Source organism: Taudactylus pleione, unplaced genomic scaffold (genome assembly GCF_031769625.1).
Source record: "Taudactylus pleione unplaced genomic scaffold, aTauple2 ptg000619l, whole genome shotgun sequence".
Taxonomy (NCBI): domain Eukaryota; kingdom Metazoa; phylum Chordata; class Amphibia; order Anura; family Myobatrachidae; genus Taudactylus; species Taudactylus pleione.
In genome coordinates, this window is record NW_028285021.1 from 1,220,943 (window position 1) to 1,239,385 (window position 18,443).

Sequence of the window (18,443 nt, forward strand, 5' to 3'; positions counted from 1 at the left end):
TGTCTTCAGTGGTAATAGATACCTCGGCAAGTAGAATGAGCCTGCCTCCAGTTTTAAGGGGTACATAGGTATGTAGATAGGTCTGTCTCAAGTGGTAATAGGTACCAGGGTATGTAGATAAGCCTGTCTTCAGTGGTAAGGGGTACACATAGGTATGTGGTATGTGGATGAGCCTGTCTCTAGTGGTAAGATGTACCTGGGAATGTAGATAAGCCTGCTTCTAGTAGTGATGGGTACCTGGGTATGTGAGTGAGGGGTATTGGGTTATGTTACTTCCAGAAGTGAGGGGTATGGTTACCCCAGGGGTATTTGTCTTGAAGTCCTCCAACCAGGGCAATTAGGCTTATAGGCTCTTATATCTTATTTGACCATGGTGTCATGCTGACCGCCATTGGTGTAGTAGATGTATGACCTGTAATATGATGTAAGACAATGCACAGCCTCAAAAAAATCATATTTATTTCTTAATTATGGTGGGACGGGCAGAAGCTAGTGACTGTAATATTATATCCATCTAAGTCCTTCTGAGGCAAACTGTAGGATCCTTTGTTTCATTGCCAAAACATACAGATATTTGGCATATCCATTGGTGTATGAGTGGTAAAATGTTCAATTGCATGTTAATTGGTGCATTAGTGACACTAAACTGGTTTTTAGCTAATGTTCTGAGTAGGAGGAACATCTCAATCTTCAAAGAAATATATACAGTACTTACTATGGTTGCAAAAGAAAGAATTATCAATAGGTTCTAATTCAGGCGCTGCTTAGGGTAGTGTCTCTAAAGCTGCTGTAATAGATGAGGCTAGTCAACCTCAGAGTAATATAATGATAGAAATGTAATAAACAGCGCTATAATATTTCATATAAAGAATGCATATATAAGATGGAATGGATAGGATAATAATAAAAGGTTATTTTATTATTATTAATAGATAAAATTGATTGACATACAATCATATGGCCATCTGTATCATGAGATAAAAAACATAATACATCTGAATCAAATTAAGAGCAGAGTATGAATTTGTAATAGGCATGAGGGACAATAAGCATATAAAGTAAAACAACACCTATTCCTAGTATATTCTCTTAGAGTACTGGAATTGGTTAGCTAATGTCACATAGTGTTGCAGTGGTATCAGACAGTCTCATATAATTACCACTATGATCCAGGAAGAAGGGGTCTATTGCAGAAATTGTCCTGCACGTTGATAGTCCCTTAATGAGGATGGACCTTATGTGGATAGAGTTGCTAAGTGTGTTGTATGTGACAAAAGACCGCCGTATAATAAAGTTGGTAACAGAAGATCCGGAGTTTAGGTTCAGGTGTTTAAGGATGAAGATGAAGTCCCAATGCAAACAAAGTCCTAGTACAGATGCCAGTACGTGCGATGATATAGATGAATATGATATAGACAAACAGTGTACAAAATTATAACTGAGTGGCAAAAACAGTATTGAGCTAATCTGATAACCAGTTACCGATTACCTTTTATCAGGCATTGAATAATAGTGGATGAAGCAACTACACGTTCATACTATAAACTCAACTCATTCAAAACTAGGGTTATATTGTAATGGTCCAGGAGATAGTATAAGACTACTTTTTTAGAAAGTAGAACAGAGGACCTAGAGCTACAGAATATCTCTTTAACATATCTGAGACATGAAAGTGTTATTTCGTAATGTTATGAGCCAGATACAGATAACAATTATTTAACTTTATTATTATTAAACAAGGAATTCAGTAAGGTTACAGCACAGCTCTTCACTCAGCTGTCTTGTGGGCTCTCACCATCGAGCTATCTTCTCGGGCCTCCTGTCTGTTTCAGGACCCACAATGGCCTGAGGTCTCACACTGGGACCTCAATTCAGCTCTTTACTAGGCCTCTGTCTGTCAGATTCCAGTCTCCTGGGTAAAACCACTTGTCCATCTTCATTCAGTCCTTTCTGCTTTCTTTCCTTCTGCAGGATACACAGATCCTTAGCAAGCCCTATACTAAGCTGCAGAGAGGTTTGGTCACACACCTTTTCTTTTCAATAGAGGAAGATCCCAAAGTCCAGGATCTGGCGCCACCTAGCCTGCAACCATTATAATACACTTTAATAAAGCCAATAAATAATCCATTCAAATTAGGCATGGCCATCGGTGTGGTTACCATCAATGGCGATTTAGAAAGTGGCTATCGATGGTGACCAACTATGCAATGGATGACCATCGATGATTTCATCAATCGATGGTCATCCATGTTCTTTGATGGACTGTCCCATGGGCCAATCAGTACCTGGGGAGGGGGCTTCGCATGTGTTGGGGGCGTAGCTCTGCTCTGTGTCCCGGCAATTTGAAAAAAAAAAAAAACATTCGGTTATGTGGAGGGAAACCATCTGTTGCTCCCTCATCTATGGTAAAAGCGTCCTACATCGGTCATAAACCATCAATGAATATGAATCATTGATGCATCGATGGTCAATGGCCATTCCTAATTCAAACTCAGTGGTGTATTACTACAACAATGTCAACTAAGTAAAGCTGAGGAAGTACTGATCGTAATTTACAATACATTTTTAGAGCAGCTCTTGTCATAGTGCTAATTATTGGAGAATGAAGCTTGCTGTGTATAACAATACTATGAGCGAGGGTCTAGCTGTGTTTTCTAATGAAAATGTAAACTTGCATTTAGTTCAGAATAGTAAAAGTGTATTTCAGTGGATAATCAGACATGAAAAATGAGGTGGTACGGTCTACTTCTGAACAGAAGTCCTGTAATAAAGGGGCCTATTAAGTATTGAACTTGCTGCGAGGAATAGATTACAACAGAGCAATGCAGCATTGTTCCAGTGATGGGATGTTACTTATCTCCTCCCCGTTGGCCCGGCTACGCATAGTGACCCGAGGTCGCGCATGCGCAAAGCCGCCGGGGAGTCCGTGAGAAGGCGGCAGAGGGATCCGCTCCCATAAGAAGGAGCGGGGCTATGAGAGCAAGCGCAGTCTGAATATGGCGCTTGTTCTCATGAGAAAACTCCGAAAACTTTCAGTTTTTGGAGTTTGCTGAATATCAAGGGGTCCTATCGGACCCCTGATGATCAATGGCCCGGTAACTAAAACATGCTGAAACTAGTGTTCCCGCATGGTTACCGGGCCATTTATCATTTATCATGATATGATTGCACTAAAACAAAAGATTGGCCTACTGTAGCTAACATGAGTACACATAGGAAATTAGAAACAAATGCAAGTGCACACTCTAACTGCACATCTAATGAGGCACCCTGAGGGTAAGACCTACTATATATATATGCTGTGTGTCAGTTTTGGGACTGGTATTGGGGTGCGGGGCTCTCTGGGCTGGTGTGGCTGGACTGTTTCATGGCATCATAATGTACACTTTTTCACTTCTTTAGTTTGTTTTTTATATATGTAGCACTTTATACACTTTTAATTATAACCTCCTACTTATGTATGACTTAACACATAGGCGTTTCTTTATTATTATCTAACCTTTACTCTAAATCTCACACTAGTGTGATGCCATGGGGCGGTTTTGCTGGATTGACCTGGGGGGTCCCGTGCCCTGTATTTGTTTCATAGGAGTGTTAGGGACCTGCCTGATAGAGTTCACCTGGATATGGTGGGCAGGCCCATAATTATGGCCATCATTACGCTAAGAACCTCTTGGATGCAATTTAGCAGTATTATTATTAGGTTCAGCATAGTTAGATTGTGCACTTGCATTTGTTTCTTATTTTCTGCTTGCAGCACTACAAGTCTCAGCAGGTAGCACCTCACACTGTGCTTAGGGTGTGCAATCTAGGGCCCCTCCCCCTATGTATGAGTACACATAGGGCCTGATTCAGAGATTTACGCAAAGCTGACAATTTCGCAGATTGAGCGATTGTTTGCAATTGCGCATGTGTGAAAGCTGCACTATACACGCACAATGATTGCATTGCAATTACGCCCCTACATGGGAACCATTTGCAAAGTGAGTGACAGGCAGTCAGCGTTTGGGGGTGGCAATGGGGGGGGGGTTAGAAGAATGCAGGCGTATCTGACCGTGTAAATGCCATTTTGTGGGCGTGCATAAATCAGTCATTGCGATCCGCCGTGCAGCATGAGAGCTCTCTGAGAGTCAGAAGAGCTGCAGTGTTTTTGTGAAGGTTTCAAGATGCATTGCTAAATTTTATATCTGTGGGCCTGATGCAGAGACCCACGCAATGCCGGCGTTTACATAGTTGAGCCATTTTCGGTAATCGGCACATTCATCTAAGTAGCACAGTGCAAGCGTCAAGTTTAGTTTTCATTGTCCCTCGCAGTGCGGATTTATTTGCAAAGTGATTGACAGGCTGGACTGTTTGTAGTTGGCAATGGTGGAGAGCAACTCAAACGCAGACCATTTTCAGGGCGTTTCTCAGCCTGCGACTGCAATCCCATATGCAGTAAAAATGGCTCCAGCGTCTCAGTTGCCGTGGCTATTCTATGCAATCAGAAGGTTACGCAGAAGTCTGATATTCAACTGATCTGCAACTGATGCTGCCAGGGGCGGTTTAAGAGAAGAGAGGGTCTGTGCGCAGGTCTCCATGCGGGAGCCCTCCTCTCCCCTTCAGTAGCGCAATAGACTTCGGCCTTGTGTCAGAGTCTTCTGTGCAACCGCAGGTTTCTGGGAACATGACGCCCACGCTAAGTTCCCAGAGACTTCTCTACTGCGCATGTTCAAACTCTGGGAAAATGGCCACCGTGCAGTTTTTCCCAGTGATTTCTGTCTGCAACGTCAGGAGAGATAAGTATAATTATTTATATGGGTGCAGGCTCTGCAGCATGTATCACACACTCTGTGCCCATTATACATACATCCGTGGATGATGCGTATTTGTATGCGTTCACGGTTGACTGAGTGTGGCCTGGCGTTATTGTGCAGCAATATGGCGCCTGTTCTCATTAACCCAGGTCGTTTTCAACTAACTGCCATTCGCAACTAACCCAATGAGTCACAATAGCGGACAGCATTCACAGTATCTCCCTTGGTGAGGAAGTCAACAAAAAGCACGCCCTTGTGGTCCCAAAACACGGTCGCCATGACCTTCTTTACTGATAGAGTTGTTTTGAATTACTTTGAAAGTGAGGACTATACGTGTTTCCATATGCTTGCTACGTCTCCGATGTCACATGATGCACCCACGTTTCATCACTGCAGTTGCTTCGGTACCCAGTGTGAACACTTTTTCCTGTACTTCAAATGCTCATGAGCGATGTTGTGCACAGTACCCACTGAGATGTTCAGTTCATCAGCAATATCACTAAATCAAATGCGTCTGCCCTCCTGAATCAGACCTTCATTGCAGCACAATTTGTCATCTGTGATGGATGTGCTTGGCCAGCCGGATCACTGCTCATCTTGAATATCTGTCCTGCCGTTATAAAAAGCCAGGGTACCAAACCAAAACCTGTTTTCATGATATGACGTTATCACTGTACACCTCGACAAGTTGGAAATTAATTTCAGCAGCTGATGTGCCTTTTAGAAGCAGAAATCTGATCACACTACGCACCTCAATGTTTGACCATGTTCCTGTCAGCCCCGCCATCTTACACCTGATGTTAAGATAGTATGACTGATATGAGGCGCAGGCTAATGGCCGTCAGGGGAAGCAGTGGTCTACTTGCTCTGGCGTGGTAGGAAAATAGAATGAAACAGAGAACATTACACACGTGAGAGGTCTTGTTACCTTTTTTATTGAACCACCCTCGTATATATACCACACATCATAGTAATCATAACATAAGCTCTGAAGCATAGAAGGGCAAAATGCAAACATCAATTTTACAGTGTATATAGCCTTACAGTAGAGTAGTTTACATTCCACATTCAGTAGTTTACATTCTTAAATCAATGTTTATCAAACCTAGTCCTCATGGAACCCCAACAGTGTTTCAGTCTCCCCAAGAATAAAACAACAAATAATTAGTACCACCTGGGAACCTTTTAAAATGTAAAAGTCAATACAGGTTGAGTTTCCCGTATCCAAATATTCTGAAATACGGAATATTCCGAAATACGTAATTTCTGTAGAATGACTGAGATAGTGAAACCTTTCTTTTTTGATGGTTCAATGTACACAAAACTTAAGGCACAAAATTATTGAAAATATTGTATAAAATTACATTTAGGCTGTGTGTATAAGGTGTATATGAAAGATAAATGAATTTCATGTACAGTATGTACACAAACTTTGTTTGAGCCACAAAATTCTTGAAAATATTGTATAAAATGACCTGCAGGCTGTGTGTATAAGGTGTATATAGAACATAAATGCATTCTGTGTTTAGATTTGGGTCCCATTCCCAAGATATTTCATAATGGTATGTACATATTCCAAAATACGGAATATTCCGATATCCAAAATACCCCTGGTCCCAAGCATTTTGGATATGGGAGACTCAACCTGTATACTGTATAAGCAAACTGAGGACTTAGGAGAACGTTTCATTGAGTTCTAGTCCTTCTCCTCCATGAGAGTTTTCTGTCCTCCCTTGGCTGGCTTTAGGACACTTGTGTTACGTCTTGACAGGTGTACCGCTCCATTCAAACTCCCCACCTGAGTGCATTTAATCTTGAGTGCAGAACTTTTTGTGCCATTGAGCAATAAGCCCCATGGGTCTCAATGAATAACTAGATACTTATGGTATGTAAGTTTATGAGTACACACCATAACAGAGCCGTAACTAGACTTTTTGGTGCCCTGTGCCAGAAAGAGCATTGGCGCCCCCCTAATTTTTCAATGAGACATAATGCACCCAAAAAAGGGTCATGTCTTCATGGGGAAGGGCCAGGGAAGAGATAGGGGAGGCCAGGAAATGCTGGGGATGAAATAAGAGGAAGTTACAAGCAAGAATGATAATAAACAGAAATTTGACATTTGTGCGATGGCACCGGCCGTACTACCCTAGCTACGGCCCTGCACTATAATTATACTAAGGTACCTATTCATCAACTGGTCCCTTTCTCCAGCATTAAGGATTTTCATCTCCCCTTTTCTGCAGGCATGAAGGATGAATTCATGCATCATGTGTTCTTCATATGTTTCCAAATATCCATGGCATATCTGTAAAATGACGTGTTTATTAGAGATAATGACCACACATATAACAGACTCTTCCATTTCTGTTTATAAAGCCATAGTCTTTCTTTAGTTTTAATGATGCCCATTTTATTCTTCTTACAGGGACCATCTGCAATATATTCTCAGCATAATTTCACAGACAAATAACACAAATTGTTTCTGTCTATATGGATACTAGTATACAAATGGGGTTTTGTATTTTGTGTGAATGGAGGGGGAGGGGGATGCAATCCCGGAAACCTGAAAATAGGTTCAGTTAAAAGCCTCTTGTGTGGACACTGCGTGATCCACACACTGAGAGCAAGGACTGGGCTGGAGTTCATTTACCAGTTCAGTGTGGAAGTTCTGGGGTCTGCTGCAAGTACAAAGGATAGTGCCTAGAGCACTGGACTGCTGATTCCTTCCAGATGTGTTCCCAAGCAAACAAATAGTAAAAAGTGATTGTGGAAGTCAGTGCAGAGAGAGGACTGAGCTACGGGGGAGGGTATGAGCTTTCTCTGTACTATAACAAACCTTACAGCCAAGTTTGGACAGTGCCCATAGCCCAGAGATGTGGAAGAACATTGGTGTTTTATGCGATACGGGATGGCCAATAAAACAAATGCAGCAATTCATTTTTTTATCTCTATTCTGAGCTGCAAAAACCTCAGGGACCAAATAAATTAGAGATTCAAGTAGATCCGGATGACCTCAGCTCACTCAGTTATGGTTTTGTTTTCTTTTTTTATTACACACAACAGTTGACCTTAAACTTACCTTCTTTCAATCACTCCGCTCATGTGGCAATTAGAGTGTAAGCTCCTTGTGGGTTTTGTAGCGTCACAGCTTTATATATTTATCTTGAGGAGTGATGAAATTCATAAAGTTACAGATAACTCGTTCACAACAAGTATTTTGTTTTTTTTTTAAACAGAAAGTTTATGGCAGTCGGTGAAAGCTTCATGTAATACAGTCGCACACAGGCAAGCGCCTAGTTACAAACACACAGTCACACAGAACAGATAGAGACACACGCAATCTTGGCACATCAGAGAGTATGACATCTGGGAGCGGATAGAAAGATCTGCATCTGGCAAAGCTTTCTATCCGTTCCCAGATGTCACTGTGGGGCCACTTCCTTCTTACTATGATGTGAGGGGCTCCTATCCCATCAAATTCATCAGCAGAGCAGAGAGGGAGAAAGTGAGTCAAAGGAAAGAGAGCTGAAGAGGGAGGATGGAGCGTTTTAGAATGTGATAGCCTGGGATGGCACGCTGCTAAGGGCACAGATACAGAACTAGGGAAGAAAAACTGGAGACAAGAGGAAACCAGCAGCAAAATTAGGGATAGGAGTGTGACAGAACGGGGACACAGAGAACAAGAAAGGTGTAGTAAATGCAGCTGGAGGCATAAGAAGAAATGCATTCAGAAGATAAAGACGAGTAAAAGGAAAAGAAAACCTCTTTAAGACTTTTGCATTAAAAGTGACAGCGACAAGTGAGACAAAAGAGACTGAAGAAAGCGCAGGGAGAAACCACTCACTATTGGCCACTCACTATATGGGGCTGGTTCGAGTACATATCATGATCCCATTTTGGATGAGGGTGTCCTTCATACTCTTCTTGACTTCTGGAAGAGAAGGGAGAATTTATAATGGGAGGAAGAAACCGCCAGCACTGACAGCACAGAGGTACAGTATATAGACATAGAGGCAGAGCCTCTGACTCAGAGAAACACTGACTCTGCAACAAGAAGCTGCAGATATGCGCAGAAACTCAGCAGCACTGCCTTACACAAGGATGCTGCACTGCACTCATGCACTACACTACAGCCAGACTATACTACATTGTATTACACTGGCACACTGCATTACACCCAGACACTAAACTACAATGTATTACACTGGCAAACCGCATTACACCTAGACACTAAACTACATTGTATTACACTGGTACACTGCATTACACCCAGACACTACTACATTGTATTACACTGGTACACTGCATTACACCCAGACACTACTACATTGTATTACACTGGTACACTGCATTACACCCAGACACTACTACATTGTATTACACTGGCACACTGCATTACACCCAGACACTACTACATTGTATTACACTGGTACACTGCATTACACCCAGACACTAAACTACATTGTATTACACTGGTACACTGCATTACACCCAGACATTAAACTACATTGTATTACACTGGTACACTGCATTACACCCAGACACTAAACTACATTGTATTACACTGGTACACTGCATTACACCCAGACACTAAACTACATTGTATTACACTGGTACACTGCATTACACCCAGACACTAAACTACATTGTATTACACTGGTACACTGCATTACACCCAGACACTAAACTACATTGTATTACACTGGTACACTGCATTACACCCAGACACTAAACTGCATTGTATTACACTGGTACACTGCATTACACCCAGACACTAAACTACATTGTATTACACTGGCACACTGCATTACACCCAGTCACTACTACATTGTATTACACTGGTACACTGCATTAAACCCAGACACTACTACAATGTATTACACTGGCAAACAGCATTACACCCAGACACTACTACATTGTATAACACTGGTACACTGCATTACAGCCAGACACTACTACATTGTATAACACTGGTACACTGCATTACACCCAGACACTACTACATTGTATAACACTGGTACACTGCATTACACCCAGACACTACTACATTGTATTACACTGGTACACAGCATTACACACAGACACTACTACATTGTATAACACTGGTACACTGCATTGCACACAGGCACTGGCACACTGCATTACACCCAGACACTATACTAAATTGCATTACACTGGCATACTGCATTACACCCAGACACTAAACTACATTGTATAACACTGGTACACTGCATTACACCCAGACACTACACTACATTGTATTACACTTGGGCAATGCATTACACCCAGACACTACTACATTGTATTACACTGGTGCACTGCATTACACCCAGACACTACTACATTGTATAACACTGGTACACTGCATTACAACCAGACACTAAACTACATTGTATTACTCTGGTACACAGCATTACACCCAGACACTACTACATTGTATTACACTGGTACACTGCATTACACCCAGACACTACTACATTGTATAACACTGGTACACTACATTGCACACAGGCACTGGCACATTGCATTACACCCAGACACTATACTAAATTGCATTACATTGGCATACTGTATTACACCCAGACACTAAACTACATTGTATTACACTGGTACACTGCATTACACACAGACACTACTACATTGTATAACACTGGTACACTGCATACACCCAGACACTAAACTACATTGTATTACACTGGTTCACAGCATTACACCCAGACACTATTACATTGTATAACACTGGCACATTGCATTACACCCAGACACTACTACATTGTATAACACTGGTACACTGCATTACACACAGACACTACTACATTGTATAACACTGGTACACTGCATTACACCCAGACACTACTACATTGTATTACACTGGCACACTGCATTACACCCAGACACTACTACATTGTATTACACTGGTACACTGCATTACACCCAGACACTAAACTACATTGTATTACACTGGTACACTGCATTACACCCAGACATTAAACTACATTGTATTACACTGGTACACTGCATTACACCCAGACACTAAACTACATTGTATTACACTGGTACACTGCATTACACCCAGACACTAAACTACATTGTATTACACTGGTACACTGCATTACACCCAGACACTAAACTACATTGTATTACACTGGTACACTGCATTACACCCAGACACTAAACTACATTGTATTACACTGGTACACTGCATTACACCCAGACACTAAACTACATTGTATTACACTGGTACACTGCATTACACCCAGACACTAAACTACATTGTATTACACTGGCACACTGCATTACACCCAGTCACTACTACATTGTATTACACTGGTACACTGCATTAAACCCAGACTCTACTACAATGTATTACAGTGGCAAACAGCATTACACCCAGACACTACTACATTGTATAACACTGGTACACTGCATTACAGCCAGACACTAAACTACATTGTATTACACTGGTACACTGCATTACACCCAGACACTACTACATTGTATAACACTGGTACACTGCATTACACCCAGACACTACTACATTGTGTAACACTGGTACACTGCATTACACCCAGACACTACTACATTGTATTACACTGGTACACTGCTTTACACACAGACACTACTACATTGTATAACACTGGTACACTGCATTGCACACAGGCACTGGCACACTGCATTACACCCAGACACTATACTAAATTGCATTACACTGGCATACTGCATTACACCCAGACACTAAACTACATTGTATAACACTGGTACACTGCATTACACCAAGACACTAAACTACATTGTATTACACTTGTGCACTGCATTACACCCAGACACTACTACATTGTATTACACTGGTGCACTGCATTACACCCAGACACTACTACATTGTATAACACTGGTACACTGCATTACAACCAGACACTAAACTACATTGTATTACACTGGTACACAGCATTACACCCAGATACTACTACATTGTATTACACTGTTACACTGCATTACACCCAGACACTACTACATTGTATAACACTGGTACACTACATTGCACACAGGCACTGGCACACTGCATTACACCCAGACACTATACTAAATTGCATTACACTGGCATACTGTATTACACCCAGACACTAAACTACATTGTATTACACTGGTACACTGCATTACACACAGACACTACTACATTGTATAACACTGGTACACTGCATACACCCAGACACTAAACTACATTGTATTACACTGGTTCACAGCATTACACCCAGACACTATTACATTGTATAACACTGGTACATTGCATTACACCCAGACACTAAACTACATTGTATTAGACTGGTACACTGCTTTACACCCAGACACTACTACATTGTATTACACTGGCACATTGCATTACACCCAGACACTACTACATTGTATAACACTGGTACACTGCATTATACCCAGACACTACTACATTGTATTACACTGGTACACTGCATTACACACAGACACTACTACATTGTATAACACTGGTACACTGCATTACACCCAGACACTAAACTACAATGTATTACACTGGCAAACCGCATTACACCTAGACACTAAACTACATTGTATTACACTGGTACACTGCATTACCCCCAGACACTACTACATTGTATTACACTGGTACACTGCATTACACCCAGACACTACTACATTGTATTACACTGGTACACTGCATTACACCCAGACACTACTACATTGTATTACACTGGCACACTGCATTACACCCAGACACTACTACATTGTATTACACTGGTACACTGCATTACACCCAGACACTAAACTACATTGTATTACACTGGTACACTGCATTACACCCAGACATTAAACTACATTGTATTACACTGGTACACTGCATTACACCCAGACACTAAACTACATTGTATTACACTGGTACACTGCATTACACCCAGACACTAAACTACATTGTATTACACTGGTACACTGCATTACACCCAGACACTAAACTACATTGGATTACACTGGTACACTGCATTACACCCAGACACTAAACTACATTGTATTACACTGGTACACTGCATTACACCCAGACACTAAACTACATTGTATTACACTGGTACACTGCATTACACCCAGACACTAAACTGCATTGTATTACACTGGTACACTGCATTACACCCAGACACTAAACTACATTGTATTACACTGGCACACTGCATTACACCCAGTCACTACTACATTGTATTACACTGGTACACTGCATTAAACCCAGACTCTACTACAATGTATTACAGTGGCAAACAGCATTACACCCAGACACTACTACATTGTATAACACTGGTACACTGCATTACAGCCAGACACTAAACTACATTGTATTATACTGGTACACTGCATTACACCCAGACACTACTACATTGTATAACACTGGTACACTGCATTACACCCAGACACTACTACATTGTATAACACTGGTACACTGCATTACACCCAGACACTACTACATTGTATTACACTGGTACATAGCATTACACACAGACACTACTACATTGTATAACACTGGTACACTGCATTGCACACAGGCACTGGCACACTGCATTACACCCAGACACTATACTAAATTGCATTACACTGGCATACTGCATTACACCCAGACACTAAACTACATTGTATAACACTGGTACACTGCATTACACCCAGACACTACACTACATTGTATTACACTTGTGCACTGCATTACACCCAGACACTACTACATTGTATTACACTGGTGCACTGCATTACACCCAGACACTACTATATTGTATAACACTGGTACACTGCATTACAACCAGACACTAAACTACATTGTATTACACTGGTACACAGCATTACACCCAGATACTACTACATTGTATTACACTGGTACACTGCATTACACCCAGACACTACTACATTGTATAACACTGGTACACTACATTGCACACAGGCACTGGCACACTGCATTACACCCAGACACTATACTAAATTGCATTACACTGGCATACTGTATTACACCCAGACACTAAACTACATTGTATTACACTGGTACACTGCATTACACACAGACACTACTACATTGTATAACACTGGTACACTGCATACACCCAGACACTAAACTACATTGTATTACACTGGTTCACAGCATTACACCCAGACACTATTACATTGTATAACACTGGCACATTGCATTACACCCAGACACTAAACTACATTGTATTAGACTGGTACACTGCATTACACCCAGACACTACTACATTGTAGTACACTGGCACATTGCATTACACCCAGACACTACTACATTGTATAACACTGGTACACTGCATTACACCCAGACACTACTACATTGTATTACACTGGTACACTGCATTACACACAGACACTACTACATTGTATAACACTGGTACACTGCATTGCACACAGACACTACTACATTGTATAACACTGGTACACTGCATTACACCCAGACACTACTACATTGTATTACACTGGTACACTGCATTACACACAGACACTACTACATTGTATAACACTGGTACACTGCATTGCACACAGGCACTGGCACACTGCATTACACCCAGACACTATACTAAATTGCATTACACTGGCATACTGCATTACACCCAGACACTAAACTACATTGTCTTACACTGGTACACTGCATTACACACAGACACTACTACATTGTATAACACTGGTACACTGCATACACCCAGACACTAAACTACATTGTATTGCACTGGTTCACAGCATTACACCCAGACACTACTACATTGTATAACACTGGCACACTGCATTACACCCAGACACTAAACTACATTGTATTACACTGGTACACTGCATTATACCCAGACACTACTACATTGTATAACACTGGTACACTGCATTACACCCAGACACTACACTACATTGTATTACACTTGTGCACTGCATTACACCCAGACACTACTACATTGTATTACACTGGTACACTGCATTACACCCAGACACTACTACATTGTATAACACTGGTACACTGCATTACACCCAGACACTAAACTACATTTTATTACACTGGTACACAGCATTACACCCAAACACTACTACATTGTATTACACTGGTACACTGCATTACACCCAGACACTACTACATTGTATAACACTGGTACACTGCATTGCACAGAGGCACTGGCACACTGCATTACACCCAGACACTATACTAAATTGCATTACACTGGCATACTGCATTACACCCAGACACTAAACTACATTGTATTACACTGGTACACTGCATTACACACAGACACTACTACATTGTATAACACTGGTACACTGCATACACCCAGACACTAAACTACATTGTATTGCACTGGTTCATAGCATTACACCCAGACACTACTACATTGTTTAACACTGGCACATTGCATTACACCCAGACACTAAACTACATTGTATTGCACTGGTTCACAGCATTACACCCAGACACTACTACATTGTTTAACACTGGCACATTGCATTACACCCAGACACTAAACTACATTGTATTAGACTGGTACACTGCTTTACACCCAGACACTACTACATTGTATTACACTGGCACATTGCATTACACCCAGACACTACTACATTGTATAACACTGGTACACTGCATTACACCCAGACACTACTACATTGTTTAACACTGGTACACTGCATTGCACACAGGCACTGGCACACTGCATTACACCCAGACGCTATACTAAATTGCATTACACTGGCATACTGCGTTACATCTATCTGAAAACTAGCAGTGCATCCTAAGAAGAGCACTGTTCAAAAGTGAAAATGTCACATTAAATTCCAACCTCTACAGCTTTAGAACCAAACATTTCACTAAATCAACTTTCATATTTTTCTCCAAATATACCCTCCAGTTTAGTTTACTGATGGAATAAATCAGGGTGGGGAACCTTTATTCTGCCGAGGGCCATTTTGATATATATATATATATATATATATAACATTATTCGCGGGCCTGTTGCAGGCCATGCCCCCTCTGTGTGATGTCACATGGGGGCGGGGCAACAATTTCCGGTGATTACAGCAATGCCCGGAGCATCCTGAGGATGTTATGGGGAGCTGTAAGGGTAGCGGTGTGACTGTCTTAAGCGTCCTAAGGAAGCTCCTGGCGGCACTGCTGCATTGATTCTGGCTGCTGGCTGCAAATGATTTTGCGGGCCTTCTACGGCCCCCGTGCCTGAGGTTCCCCATCCCTGGATTAAATGAATCTGCCGCACAGCATTGGAGAATGGCTGCCTGTGTACCTCATTATTTGGTCAGTGTGCAAAGAGAAGGGAAAGGGACACTGGGGTTCAGCACATTGGCTATGCCTCAACGATGTTTACCATTTCCACAAGACCAAGTGTGTTGAGGTATGCAAACGTAAGGCACACAACTTATTATTATTTATTACTACCGGTTATTCCCAGTAACCCACTGCTGCTATACAAAGCGGAATACCACTAAAGCTCATAATAATACCAGATGCAGATAGAGAAGCTGTTTACCAGCTACTGTCTAGTTTACACTCCAAGGGGCATGTTTATCATATATCAGGTTTTAGACTTGATTGTTGTCATTTCTTATCGCTGCTATTTGTGATAATAAGAATTGATTTACCACCCGAATGTATCAAAAAACACATGAAGGGACAGGGGCTCCGAAAGGAACCCATTCCTGCAATGTGTTAGTAATAAAGTGATCGCATTAGCTATATCAGGACCCCCAGCATGTGCAGCAGCCATTGCCAGGGCGTGTTCCGGCAGAACCCTCTTGTAAATTTTGTGAAGTTTAGCCCATAGACTAAAGTTCAGATGGCATTAGCTGTCAGGACCAAACTCCAGAATGCTCCGCTTTCCGGAACTTAGTAAATCTGACAGCTTTGCAGCCCTCCATAGAAACCTATGGGGGCCACAGTTGCTGTTGGAAATGGAGGGACTGCAGAAGATATTGAGATATGGAGATATCAGCTGTGATCCCTCCTCCATACATTAGGGGTATAGCCTTAACATTTGTGAGTATCCCACAAAAAGGAGTGTTTTCGGGGGATATGCCACAAGTATTCAATGATAAATAGGCCAGTGGCTGAATAGCCGTCAGATCAAACACCGACAGCGAAAGACAGACGGTTCAAAATCCCGACGGGGGGTGGTAAGTACCCTAACCCTCCCCTCTCCCTACCCTAACTCTCCGTTAGTGGTGCCTAACCTTAACCTCCCACCTTAGTGCCTAACCCTAACCTCCCCCAGTTGGTGCCTAAACCTAATACCCCCCTCCTGCACCCTAATGCCTAACCTTAAGTCCCCCGGGGTTCATAAAGCTAACCCCCCCCACCCCACGGCTAGAACTTAAGGCACCCGGCTTACCTTCATTTGGTATGCCGGGTATCGGGATTTCGTTGTGGGGCTAATGATAGGCGTCGCAAATTCAACAACTATATTTAGTCCCATGTCGGGCTTTTAGTGTGGGGATTTCAGTGGCCGGGATAGCGGCTGCCGGTATCCTGACTACATCCCATGGGTGTGTCATGGGAGTGTTTTGTGGCTTGTGTCAAAAGGGAATCCTGTTTATGAAAGATCTCTTGCAGCTGGTGCACGTGGAGATATTAATGATGATAATTGCGGACACATGAAACCCAGCACTAGCTAAATGGAATATCGCAGTAGCATAAGGTTGCTTATATATAGCTTCCGTGGCTGCACGTAATTTCAGCCACTTTGTGTGCGACTCAGAATCAGCCTTTATGTCATTTGTTCAATCTTTAGTTACCCGAGGTACAGTAGCTGCTTTGGTTCACCTTGGGGGAGCACTAGCCCTGGAGGAGCATAGCTTGTATCCTGCTGTATTGTGGTGTCATGTGCATTACCATGAAAGCATGTAACCTGTTCTGAATACATTTCATTTCGTAGGACCTGCTGGGCAGGTGTTGTTGAAACTGGTATGCTTATATAAACATGTGGGGTTTCAGCATCCATTTGAAGCTATGCAGGCTGAGGATTGTCTGATACAATGAGGGAGATTGTTCCAGTGGGGTTGGGGGGCAGCATGGGTGAAATTTGGATTGTTGAGTGACATATAGTAACCAGAGGGGAGGAACTGTGGCGATCATTGGCTGACCTGAGAGGGCGGGAGGGAGTATGCATGAAGATAAGGTTGGAGATGTAGGGAACAGAGGAGTTGGAGAGGGACTTATACGTGAGGATGAGGAGTTTCAAGAGGTTCTGTAGGGACATGGTGGGAGAGGAAGATAAGACTAGCTGCAACTTTGAGAACAGATTTGAGAGGAGCGAGATAGGAGTGAGTGAGGCCAGTAAGGAAAAGGTTGCAGTAGTCAAGATGAGAAATGATGAATGAGTGGGCAATAGTTTTCATGGCATCCTGGGAGAGGAAGGGTGTGATGTGAGCGTTCTTGCAGAGCTGTAAATGACAGGATTGGGCAAGAGATTGAATGTTGTGGACAAAGGAGAGGGAAGAGTCAACAATGACCCCATGCAGTGGAGTTGGAGAACAGAGGAGTTAGCGGTGTTGTTGACAGTGATAGAAAGGTCAGGAGGGGAAGAGACTCTAGATTCAAGGAATACAATGAGTTCAGTTTTGACCATGCTGAGTTTGAGTTAGCACATGGACATCCAGGCGGAG

The 18,443-nt window shown here is 42.2% G+C and overlaps 1 protein-coding gene across 4 annotated transcripts in view; it reads left to right on the top strand.

Annotated features, from left to right (window-relative positions):
- Positions 1 to 8,393: 8,393 nt before the first annotated feature.
- VWCE (von Willebrand factor C and EGF domains) overlaps positions 8,394 to 18,443 on the top strand; it is an 82,504-nt gene continuing 72,454 nt past the window's right edge. For all 4 annotated transcript variants that reach the window (XM_088454473.1, XM_088454472.1, XM_088454474.1 and 1 more), the window contains exon 1: positions 8,394 to 8,788. In XM_088454473.1, the coding sequence (XP_088310599.1) occupies positions 8,658 to 8,788 (131 nt within the window). In that variant the 5' untranslated portion in view covers positions 8,394 to 8,657. The remainder of the gene's footprint in view (positions 8,789 to 18,443) is intronic.